Source organism: Amyelois transitella, chromosome 3, assembly GCF_032362555.1.
Source record: "Amyelois transitella isolate CPQ chromosome 3, ilAmyTran1.1, whole genome shotgun sequence".
NCBI classification, from domain to species: Eukaryota; Metazoa; Arthropoda; class Insecta; order Lepidoptera; family Pyralidae; genus Amyelois; species Amyelois transitella.
In genome coordinates, this window is record NC_083506.1 from 1151146 (window position 1) to 1164314 (window position 13169).

The window sequence follows — 13169 nt, forward strand, 5'->3', positions numbered from 1 at the left end:
GCCATGGGCGTAATCATATATATATATTATATATATAGCAGATTACGCCCATGCTATATATATAATAATAATAAGTAAAACCTATGTATATTTTATTAACTTGACGACATGTCTTTCTATTTTAATGTTCTTCAACCTGTTTGTTTATGTAAGTAACTTCTTTGTCTCTTGCCCATATTATACTTGTTATTTGTCCTTTTTATTTGAAATGAAGACTGTCAAGATTTTATTTTGTTGTTATATAAGAATTCCTTGCCAAATACTTTAATAGGTGTACTACTACCGTCCTTCCTACATATAATACATATATAAATCTCTTTCCCGGAGGGGTAGGCAGAGACCACATCTATCCACTTGCCACGAACCCTGCATACTACTTTCGCTTCATCCACGTTGATAACTCCCTTCAAGCTCGTCGATTCCCTCCTACCTTTCTACGTTCAATTCCTGCCTCTGAAAATAAGTGTACACTCTCTCCCAGGGGGTTTATTTTCGTTTCGATAATAAACGAGTCTAAAATAAACCCGTCAGGTCAGAACAAGTCACGGAGATGTACCAAACATTTGACGAATGATGTATACGCGTCGTTAGCGAGGTGGGCGCGGTCGTGATCCCCTGCTAATTATACTATTGCAAGTGACAGGCGAGAGAAGACATTTTGTTTTTATCCTATGTCCAAAGTTAGACTTAGATGGACTGACCAGATACGTTCGACGCTGGATAAGGACCTACATGAGGCGCTCCACACCGCTAAGGACCGGGCAAGGTGGAGAGACGTGGTGCGCTCTAAACTGACTTGTCTCCGGGGAGTTCACGACCCTCAGTAATGAGGAATACGACGCAAGAAGATGTCCAAAGTACATATGGCTCAGGAGATACATACATACATACATATTATCACGTATATATCCCTTACGAGGTAGAAAGAGTCAACAGTCTTGAAAAGACTGATAGGCCACGTTCAGCTTTTTGGCTTGATGATAGAATTGAGATTCAAATAGTGGCAGGTTGCTAGCCCATCGCCTATAAGAAGAATGTCAAGTTTATAAGCCTATTTCTTAGTCGCCTTTTACGACATCCATGGTAACGAGATGGAGTGGTCCTATTCTTTTATTGGTGCCGAAAACCACACGGCTCAGGAGATACCTCCAATAAACCAATCAGGGCGAGTTGGCACAGATATCTCCTGGGCACACCATAAAAGAGTGTATTCTGATGCATCTTACAATTGAGTGTTCTCATATTTATGTGACTTTATTTATTTTATTTATGTATGTTTATCATTAATTAATTAGAAATTTATTTTACGTCCGCTGCCTTTTTTTATCATGGATTTTCCTTTATACATATTTTGGTTTACTGATAGAAATCCTACTTGACATAAATACGCCATGGTACATATTTTTCTAAATTCGATGTCTGTCTTATTAAAAAAAAGATATAGCGCCATCTGTTATCATAAGCCGTAACTAAAGGAACAATTCACTGAATGTTGGGTTCGATTCTAAAATTGTAAGCAAGTAGTTTTCAGTAATGTCTTCTTCGACTTCCAACAGATGTCGCTTTTCACGATGCTATTTTCAGAAAGGGCACAGATTCGATACGAAATTAGTTACGATGTTATTACAATCCAAGTACCTACAAAATTACATAAACCACAATTTAATTTATTTCATCATTTGTCTGTGTAACATATTGTATATCTTACTAAATTAGGATATATTTATTGATATATTTACAGAAATTATCGATATTTTGCCATGTGAATGATTATCACTACCTCACTATTGCCCGCGACTTCATACGCATAGGTATAATTGAGTATTGAGATTGTCAATAAACCAATAATAATAATTGGGGGTGAGGAGAGATATTTTTACTAGTTTTTTAAGATAAATCAAGTTAAACATATCTAAGAAAACTGGTTGCAAGTACCTACAAACATGCAGCAGACAGAGTGACAAATATAAATTCTAAGCATACTCGTATATATATATATATATATATATATATATAGATTCCCCATATCGACTTATTGGCAATATTTTTTTAAGTATTTAAGGCTCATAAACTAAGGATTTCCATTGTTGGCGATGCGCTAGCAATCTGTCACTATTTAAATCTCAGTTCCATGATTCAGCCATACAGCTAAACGTGATCTTACAGTCTTTTCAAGACTGTTTGTTCCCTCTATCCGTAAGGCATATAGACGTGACTATATGTATACATGTACATACAAACATTGTTATATATAGTAAATAGACTATGGCTTAAAATATTCACAAGTATATTAAACCCTCCACAGCCGGATATATTGGCGATCGTAAACTATTATTACGGTTTCTAACTACACGAAGGATTTACGACGCCAAACACAACACTCGTTTTATTCGAAATTGCGTAAATCGTTTCATGCGGTACTCTGTGGCTTTTAACGAGAGATAATAGCTATTCTGTGGCGAAAGAAGTTATTGTTCATCTTGCTTTATGCCGGCTGCGTGCAAGTCTTTTATACTTTGAAAACTGATGTCCAATAAAAAAATTACTTGTGGTATCCAGCACTTAGAATAGGACCACACGGTATCTTTCCCATGGATGTTATAAAAGGCTAATAAGCTTTATTGGATTCTTGGAGGCGATGGGCTGGCAAACTGTCACTATTTACTTTTTATCTTGTTAAAACATTTATTTATCTTGCTCTGCGCCAACGCCAATCTCCTGTTTGGTTTCCTTCCACCCAAAGGTTGACTGGAAGAGATTGCATTAGCGATAAATCTGCCTTTGTACCATATATATCTGTTTTATGTTGTTTTGTATGTTTTACTCTTATGGTGCAATAAAGAGTTTTATCTATCTATTTCAATCTCAAACAGATTACTAAGCCAAACAGCTGAACGTGGACTTTCAGTCTTTTCAGACAGACGCTATTTACTCCGTAAGGGATAACGACAGCATCTATAAATATAAATCTGTAGAAGGGTCAATTCTGTACTTTGAAAATATTGAAAAAATTAATAGCAGGGGGTGTTACTGGATCGATAACAAACCCAAATATGTGATTTTTTTAATCACATATTTGGGTTTGTTATCGATCCGATTTTTTGTCTGTCTGTATGTTCAGGCAGCACGTGAAGACTAACGGTTCAATTTCGATGAAACTTGGTATAATCATACCTTATTATCCTGGGCATAAATTGGGATACTTTTTATCCTGGAAAAATACGTATAATAAAAATCTTAACTTTACAGTTTTAGCGATCTTCTCTTACTAAAACATCGAAACATGCTAGGCGAAGCCTAGCCGTATTTGGGTCCAACAGATATTTATAAGATGTCATTGTCAGAGTTACTCAAAATGGAGAAATAAAACATCCACGCGAAGACCGACATCCGCGCGGACGGAGTCGTGGGCGGAAGCTAGTTATACATATGTATGTAAAGAAAACGAAACAAGTAGTAGGTAGACAAATGTTTGTACTTACTTCCATGATGAGCCGCAAGGTGGCCGCCCTGGCTTCCCGCTCGCTAAGCCGCCGGCCCCGAGCCAGCGCCGGCACCGCTACCCGGCTCAGCCACTCACCGAACTCTGTACACACCGTCACGGGTCAGGACGTGAGCACATGCTTAACGGCATGTTAGCACAGGTGAAGTGATTATTAATTTATATGATGAAAAATTGTGTGTGGAAAATATCTTTAACAGAGCCCTAAAGAAGGATTATGATAGCTGTATGTGATGTGGATACAAAACATCTAAAAATAATATCCTTTAAGGTTTAAAATTTTGGTTTCTGTTATTCATTGATAACATTTATCAAAACATTTTGGAGCAAATAAAAATATTTACTATTAAAATCCTGACGCCATTGAAATTTAAAATTTTAATAGGTAATGTAATTGTAAATTGACTATATTTGTAAATTGATGTCCGGTGAAAATGCTGCAGTGTTGTTTATTCCGCCCCTTCTTGTACACATGCGCTTTAGAAGCGGTAGTAATAATTAGATTTGAGTTATGTGACGTCAACAAGTGATACCTTGTATCCAATTTTGAAAATAAATCTATTCTATTCTATTAAAAATTCCTTTAAAACATAAGATGTATTTGAACAAAATATTTATATCCGTTTAAGCAAAAAAACAACATAATCCTCCTTCGCGCAGCATAAATGACTAAAAGGTTAAACTACTTCAAAGATTCTAAATTAAGTAGGAACATGAAATTTATTAATTTATTAACTAATTTAAAACTAAAAACAATGCCAAACTAACTACCGGTTAGTAACTTAAATAGAAATATACAAATGACAAGACTTGTACAGTCAAGAGCAAAAATTGTTTGTAAACGATTGACATCAGCTTACTTTTCGATCCAATGGTTACTGCCTGGTTGATAATAAATATGAATATACTAGCTATCTCGGCAAACGTTGTTTTACCATATAAATATTTTTTAATTTTTAGTTAAAAAAAATGTTATGTTTGGACAACGTTTATCACTAAGGGGTATGAAAAATAGATGTTGGCCGATTCTCAGACCTACTCAATATGCTCACAAAATTTCATGAGAATCGGTCAAGCCGCTTTGGAGGAGTACGGGAACGTACTTTGTGACACGAGAATTTTATATATAAGATACGGGACAGATAACACAGATGGTGTTAGCCTCAAAGTAAGTTCGAGACGTTGTGTTAAGAGATACTAACTCAAAAAGACGATATTTTATTAAATACTTATATAGATAAACATCCAAGACCCAGGCCAATCCGAGAAAGTTCGCTTCTCATGCCTTGGCCGGGATTCGAACTCGAGCCCTGCGGTGTCAGAGACAAGCGCACTACCGTTGCCCCATAGAGGCCGTCAAATATAATAATAATTCAATACTTAAAGGAACTGAATATGAAAATTATTATATCCAGGAAAGATTAATTTAACAATTTCACCAATAAAAATGTATATACTACTCTGTCAAGAAAGTAGCAGGAAAAGATCAATAATACACAAACTGTTTGTTATTCATCCAAATTTATTTTATCACCTTCAAAATATGCTCCTTTAGAAACGATACACTTACGCCAACGAATAATCCAATCATCAAAACATTTTTTAAACGCTGTTTCCGGAATTGAGGTCAGTTCTCGCCGCGAATTCTCTTTTATGTCTTCTACCGATTGAAAACGGGTGCCACGAAGTGGTAATTTGAGTTTAGGAAAAAGAAAAAAGTCGGCTGGAGCCATATCTGGTGAATATGGTGGTTGCTCGATGGTATTTGTTGAGTGTTTGGTTAAAAATTCGTTCACAATGATGGCCTTGTGCGAAGGTGCATTATCATGGTGCAAAATCCAAGAATTTTCTTTCCACAAATCTGGCCTTTTTCGTCGGATTTGCTCTCTTAAACGCCGCATAACACTCAAATAATATTCCTTATTTACCGTTTGACCTTCCGGCAAGAATTCCGAGTGCACAACACCGCGATAGTCAAAGAAAACAGTCAACATGACTTTGACTTTTGAACGACTTTGGCGTGGTTTTTTCGGTTTCGGTTCAGTTGGAAGGCGCCACTCCGAAGCTTGTTGACTAGTTTGCATGTCAAACTCGTAAACCCACGTCTCGTCACCAGTAACAATGCGTTTCATGAATGTTGGGTCGGAATTGACTCGTTCTAGCATGTCCTCAGCGACTCTCATGCGATTGAGTTTTTGAAAAAAATTCAGGTCTTTTGGGACTAGCCGAGCGGCAACATGTTTCATACCCAAATTATTAGTTAAAATGGTACGGATCGACTCGTGAGATACAGAAAGTTCGGTGGCTATCTCTCTCAAAATTGAATGAGGATTTTCAGTCACTATTTCCTTCACTTTTGCGATGTTAACTTCAGTTGCAGACGTTGATGGTCTACCAGAGCGAGGCAAATCTTCCATCACATCTCGACCGCTTTTGAACGCTTTGTACCACTCATAAGCACGAGTTTTTGATAAAGTCGATTCACCGTAAGCCTTCTGTAACATTTTCAGTGACTCCGAACACGATATTCCATTGGCAATGCAAAATTTAAGACAAACTCTTTGTTCGATGTTTTTATCCATTATGAAATTAGCAATACACACTAGATATGATATAACTAAAAATAGCACTGTATTTAATGTAAACAACAGATGCAACTCAAACTCCGCGCCAAAATGGAAAACAGTTGTGCCAATCTAACAACAACAAAAAAAACAAAAATTTGAATTTGGAACCATAAATAAATAATCCATTCCCGATACTTTTCTGACTGAATGTATACTCGTGACTGTACAGACTTTGCAACTATATTTAAAGGAATGGAGATATGACCACAAGATTATATCACTATGAAGACAAAAGGAATGTTGTAAAGATTGTTACAAAAGTATAGAATACGTATAGTGCTTAAGTTCTGCAACAATATTGTGTTGTACCATTATTTTTGTGTTATTTAAGCCATTTAGTTGATGTGTGATTTGGAGAAGTGTAGCTATAGAAAACAGAGCACAGAACGCCCAGTCGTGATCTTTCAGGCTCTGTGGATAAGAATTTAGACGGTCAGCGTCTTAAAATTTAGTAGAAAAAAGTCAATATTATTTTACCTCATTTATAAAGTACTTAAGATCATTATTAGATTAGTTTGCTATGGCTTGAGAAACTATTTGTATATAGTTTTCCGATATATCTAAATGATATTGCATTGTTACAAAGATTTATGATCATCCTATATATATAAAAACATGCAAATTTTTTTTTACTAATTATTATCACAAACGAAGTGTTAACCAAAAAGACCTTTTAAATTGATAAGAAAAAGAATTTTATTAATGGAAATTCTATATGAAATTTAGAAACAACATATAATTAGATTTATGCAGATTTAAATGAGAATGTCTTTATAGTTACAGCTATAAAGTTATATCAGACATGCCAATTGTATTGTGTTTGTATTTTTGAATCATTTAATAAAATGAACAGTTACAGACACCTAAATAATAATTTAATGTGTAGTAAAACATAACTGTCATAATACTTAGCACGATATATTTAAGCTATGTGACTATTTTATATACTAATATGGTCTGGCCATATGATGGAAACATTATGTAGATTTGCAGCCTTACTACCAATTAAAGTTTTATCAGCAAACAAATTTAGTATCATAAAAGTTCATTAGAAATTGCTTCATCATGTCTCTTTTGCTAATCATCTATAAAAATTATGATACTGGTAAAAACATTGATTGCGCGAAAACTAAAATTATGCAATTTCTTGTAACTGTTCATCTTACAATTTTCCAATTTGTGACCACTGACCTATCGCTTCTTTTGTCATGATATCTTGTGTGTTGTGTGCGGTATCCATTTTGTGTGCGTCTGTATCACTACTTATAATAGTATATATGTTATGATTGTCTTCAGTTTTCACCACACTTTCAACTTTATCACCATCACATTAATATCAATCCACTATTACTCAATAATATATCGGTCGTTTTCGTTAACTTAAGTTTCCGTTTATAAATCATATGCTAAAAATATATAATTAAAAAATCTAAATTACAATTTAAATAATAAGTGAGATCCTTAGAAATTTTATTAGTTGAAAAAAATAAATAGTAGACGTAATAAAAAATGAATATAATTTAAAATGTGAGCTTTCCACTTCTGAATCGCAATCTTCGACAAACCAAATTTTCTTGGGTGTTCGCAACATGTGAACAATTTTTTCCACTTCGTCTTAAGAAGATCATATAAGGGCACTGGGGCTGAGATTGTAGTCAAGAAGAACGCTACGAAGAAAAGAAGAACATCCATAAATTACAGCTCAATAAAATAATGCTCTTAAAACTGAATATGCTGTAGACCGGATGAAATAGAAAGAGAAATGTCTGAAACGGAATATAAGTCCCAAAACAAAGCGGCAAAGGGTGGAATTGGAAACACGCAAAAATGAGAGAGAAACTTCAATGATTCATATCCAAACATGTAGTTCTATAGTACAATACAAATAGTCTAATTCTCTGTAAATAAATGCTGTTAAAACTGAATGTTGATGCTGTGGACCGGATGAAATAGAAAGAGAACTGTCTGAAAGTCCCAAAACAAAGCGACAAAGAACATGCAAAAATGGGATAGAAACTTTAATGATTCATATCCAAACATGTAGTCCTATAGTAAAATACAAATAGTCTCCAAAATCCAAAATTACAAGTTCAAGTATAGCAATTTGGCATGCATTAGTTGGCACCCCGCTGACAGGTGGTTGCGCCACACGTTCGCAACTAACTGGCCGCGCTAGATGCACATCATTCTTGAAGGAATCACATAATGCAGGTGCATTATACTGACATTTGCCAAATACCGCTTGGCAGTTATGCTTCATTTGGCCTGTTGTATTTTTGACAAATTGTCGAATAATCTCTGATTCTGATGCCACTGTGCTCCCAGGTTACCGATTGTAATTTCGACTGCTGGTTCCAAAATTGGTTTTAAGGTTTACAATAGTTAAAGATACTGTATGTATGTAAGTTTTATCAAACTACTTATGTCACTTGCCATCTTACTTGTCATTTCCTTTCTACTCATACTATCCTTCACGCCGTTCATCCATCTCTTTTTCGGTCTTCACCTATTTCTTAAACCTTCCACTTCCATTAAGGCTCTTTTAGTAACATGACCTTCCTTTCTTCTCATGATGTATCCGTACCAACCCAGCTTATTACCAATTTCCCATTTCCTATATCATTATTAAAAAAGGCTGCTGTTGAAATATATTTGGCAAACACTGTTAAACTTGTGCTACAACTCATAACTATTCGCATGAAGGCCTTAGACGTAAGTCTGTCATGAAACAACCTCGAATATCAATTCTAACGAGCAAAATTTTCTACTTCCATAAAGTTATATATCTGAATTTATGTGACAAGGTTCTACGTTCCATCACCTCGATTTATAGCGCGCACTGACGTCAATAACTAACGTAACGCTGGTTTGAATATCTTTAGTCATAAGAAGGTATTATTATGTTCAAAAGTAGTTCGGAAAACTCATACACAGTACATACATGTTAAGTGCATAATATAGAGTTTACGACTAAGAATTCAAACCGTTATTGCATTTTATGACGCAAAAATGGATTGAACTACAGATGAGAATTTATTCTGTGTTCAGGTTTAGGACATTTCATGTTGTCAGCCTATCAAAATCAAAAATATTATCAAAAGTATTTGCTTTTATGCAGATCCATCAAAGGATAAAAGTATTCATCTCGAGCGGACTAAAAATTCCTTTAGACAAGCAGCCCAAAAAAAGAAACTTTGCTATAATTTTATCACACACCATTAGTTTCCCTAAGATGATGTCTTAAGCGAGGGTATGTTTCCCATTGTATCAAATAAGATGACATCAATATTTTATACTATTCCGTAGATCAACATAAAAAAGAGCTGACAGTCTAGTTGAACAAATCAAATAAGTCAATGGTTGATGACCTGCGCTGGAGTATTTCAGAGCTAGATGAGTCGATAGTGACATCCGGTTTATTGGATTTGGCGACAGAAGAAATAGCTGTGACAAACATCGCGTAACGTCAAATATATGCAGTCGGGAAATATCAGAAGGTCATAAGATAATTTTTTTGAGCTTTTTTTTATTTATTTGCTAAAAAGCTTTGAAACTAACCATGAGGTGAGGGAAATATGTGAATTAACCAAATGATTGCTTGCAAATAAAAGAACCTTCTCATGTAGCATGACATGCGAAGGTTCTTTTATTTGCAAGAACCAGAAAGTCAAGACTTAAAAAAAATAGATAAGATAAACCATCGATTAATAAAATTCAGAAGGAAGAGTAACATATCGATTCTAATAAAGCAAATACATACGGAACAAACTACATACATTGTAAGAGTTAGCCTGAAAGTAAGATTGAGTCTTTTGTTACGAGATATTAACTAAACGATATTATATTTTATAATAAATAATCATATAGATAAACATCCAAGACCCAGGCCGATCAGAAAAGTTAATTTTCCCCATCGTGACCTGACTGGGGATAGAACCCGGGTCCTTTTGGTTCAGAGGCGATAATCTGACAACTGCGATAAACAGGCCGTCAAAGCGATTTGTTAACATTCCAATATCATGACTAAGACCAAAATTATTCCTTCCGTAAATGTCTGCATCGATATATCATCATAAGCTCATGTCATCGCAATTATTGCAGTCATAATTTTTCCGCCTGTGATTTAATACTTAGAGAGCTGGCAATGTCTACCAAAACAGGGACGAATTTGAGTTAATTATTAACAGCAATGATATAAAAATGAAATTTTTGTCTATTTGTACATAATAGATCGAATTGAAGATTTGGTTTAAGTGTATGATGATAATTTAAAATATGATATGAAATAGAATATGATAACAAAAACAAAAAAACAAAAACAAGCGACGTATAGTTTGAAAAAGAACTTCTTAGACAATCAAATATGTAAATAATATTAAGACCGATATATAAAAAGAAATGACTGCAAAACAAACACTATTCGATTAAAGTGCCACAAATATTGTGAAAACCGTGACCAAAATAAATAAGTCAAAATAAACAGTGGCGAAGGGAAGATGTTAAATGCATGAACTTGAAATAGCTGGAAGTATAAATAGAGCCACCTACGACGCGCTTCTAAATATCGCGGCGAGTATACTGACTCATATTATGCAGACGTAAGCATACTCAATGATTTGATTGATATACAACAGTGTGGATTTACATAAAACATATTTAGTAATACCGGTAAAATCATACAAGGTAAAACTAACTATGATTATAATACTCATCAAGAAGGAAAACAAAACACCATAGGCACTTCAAGTAGCGAAGAATTCTAACGCGGAAGAAACCCAATCGAAATATTATCTAGTAAATAATTATAATAATTAAGGAAATCCTTTCATAGATAAAAAAATACCGATAGTTAATATCGAGGTGCGCGAATCGATTTAACGAAAGCAATAAATCCCAATCACTCACTGGCCCCAGCGCAGAAATGTCAACCGCGGGAGAAAATAAATCGAACGTATGAATCATGAGCTTAGTTTGTTGTTTGGGATGAAGCCGACAATATGAAACACTAATTGACAAATTTTCGCGTAATGACATAATACAAATAATTGTCAACACCTCTCTTTTCTCGTGCCGAATATACTAAATAATAATTTTATTGGATCAGATCAGCATGGCTGACTGGAATGCGTTTCGTTCTGTCCTCATGATGTTTTTTTCTCTAAGAGATCTTTAACGAGTAATTGGAACAAAAAAAACTGAAAGCACATTACGTTCAGCTTGAACTTTTGTCCAATTAACACTGAACACTTTATTATCTTACACTTTAAGTTTACTAAACTTACTCAAACTGTTACATATATTTTTAGTTTGTCCTATTCTTGAACAAGAAAAAAATATTAGACCGATAAAGTAGAATCTATCAATTTAGTCGCTCATTTTACCATCGCTAATGCTTACGCATGATAAACGGCTCTTAAGTGATTTATACAAGCCGAAACATTTGTAAATATACAAAACAGACATGCGTTGTGCAAAACGCTTTCAATCTCGAGAGGTTGAAATCTTGAATGGGATAAAATTAGAACTTTAAATGAAGAAAACATATTACACACCATTGAAACGTTGGAATTCGAAGATCCTGCTAACAATATGAACAATGACGGCAATCTATAGTGTCCATATGAAATAACTTGAGAGGAGGACAACAGGGTAGAATTTTGGGAAAATAGTAGTGGGATTGAAAACTTTTGTTGTTTCTGGTTGTAGTCACAATCGGTGATACCTCCAGGTAAACCCACTTGTCTATACTTGACTATACTTGTCAAGAAGCGCCAAAGAAAATATAGATACTTTTATATAAAACATATCAGATGAACGTCTCTTTCTTTAGGAATCTGGAAGAAGCTGACAGTAAGGGATTTTTCAAAGCTGAAATAAATGATAATGTCTTTTTCGAAAGAGTTTTCAGCGTTCAAATGTCAGTGCACGCACGAGGTCCCGCCAATCAGCTCCGCGTTCTTGTCTGTTTACTACACCACGATAAATAACTCATTCAAATAACGGACTTTATTTCAAACGAGTAAGGTTTGAAATCCCATTACTCAATAAGAGGAAAGCTTGCCGGGTTTATAGTTGACAAGTTTAAGTTTACTATCGATGAAGACTGTGATCCAAAAGAATAGAGTTTAGAATTGAGTGACAGTGATTGGAAGAAAGTTTGTTTGGAAGCCGGATAGGATGGTCTAAAAGCGTCCACGTCTCTGGCACGGCACTGGGGCAAGGACGCATAGCGCCAATGCAACCGGCAGATTGATTGACCGATTAAACTTTGCTGGGTGACAAATCTAAAAAACTACCAAGAACTGAAACGGACACTGTTAAAAATAAGATTTTTCATGTTAAATAGGTACTGTTTTAACCTTCACCTAGCTGAAAACATTAGTTTCGCGGTCGAATGTGTCAGTTTGCAGATTAATAAGTTAAATAACAAATTCATATTTATGATTGAAAATGCGAGAATTACAAAAATTAGGAAAAAAAATTAATAAACTAATCAAACAGAATAATAGATTCTATATCTATAATATTTAAACTATATTAAAATATAGTTTGCCAAAGGTTTGCTATTATTTTCTAGTCATAAATAATCTAGAATTATTATCATATGTTTGTTGATTTGTAATTATTTGCATTTTGGAGATCTTAATTAATATTTTTTTTAATATTGTTCTAGGATCCCACAAATTATGGATCGCAAAAAAAGTAATTAAATCGACCGATTTATGACCAACTTGCAATCTAACTGTAGGTCCTGTATGTAATTGTTAATACTTTGTGCCATGTAACTTTATGTGCGTGCTTCAAATTTTATGAATTTCAGCATTATCGTTTTCTTGATCTGTACAATTTATGTTTACTGTATTTTGTTTAAGGTTTCCGTCACTCCACTGTGCCATGTGAGTAAACAATGGCTGATTAGGGTTATTTACACGTGGGTAAAATGGGGCGATTGTAAAACTGGGATGTATTACGAAACGGGTTCGATTCTCGATCGGTCGCCGCGAGTCGCCGCGTGCGCGTTTGTACGGCGAGGGACACGG

General features: G+C 34.7%; 1 protein-coding gene across 2 annotated transcripts in view; it reads right to left on the minus strand.

Moving 5' to 3' along the window:
* The window catches only part of LOC106133368 (obscurin), a 144588-nt gene extending 131419 nt beyond the window's left edge, over positions 1-13169 (minus strand). The window contains exons 1-3 of one of the 2 annotated variants that reach the window (XM_060950165.1): positions 13101-13169; positions 7321-7535; positions 3483-3586 (exon numbers count right to left, since the gene is read on the minus strand). In XM_060950165.1, coding sequence (XP_060806148.1) covers positions 3483-3586; positions 7321-7369 — 153 coding nt within the window. In that variant the 5' untranslated portion in view covers positions 7370-7535; positions 13101-13169. Of the gene's footprint in view, positions 1-3482; positions 3587-7320; positions 7536-12900 lie in introns of both variants that reach the window. The other variant, XM_060950166.1, reaches the window with a different exon arrangement.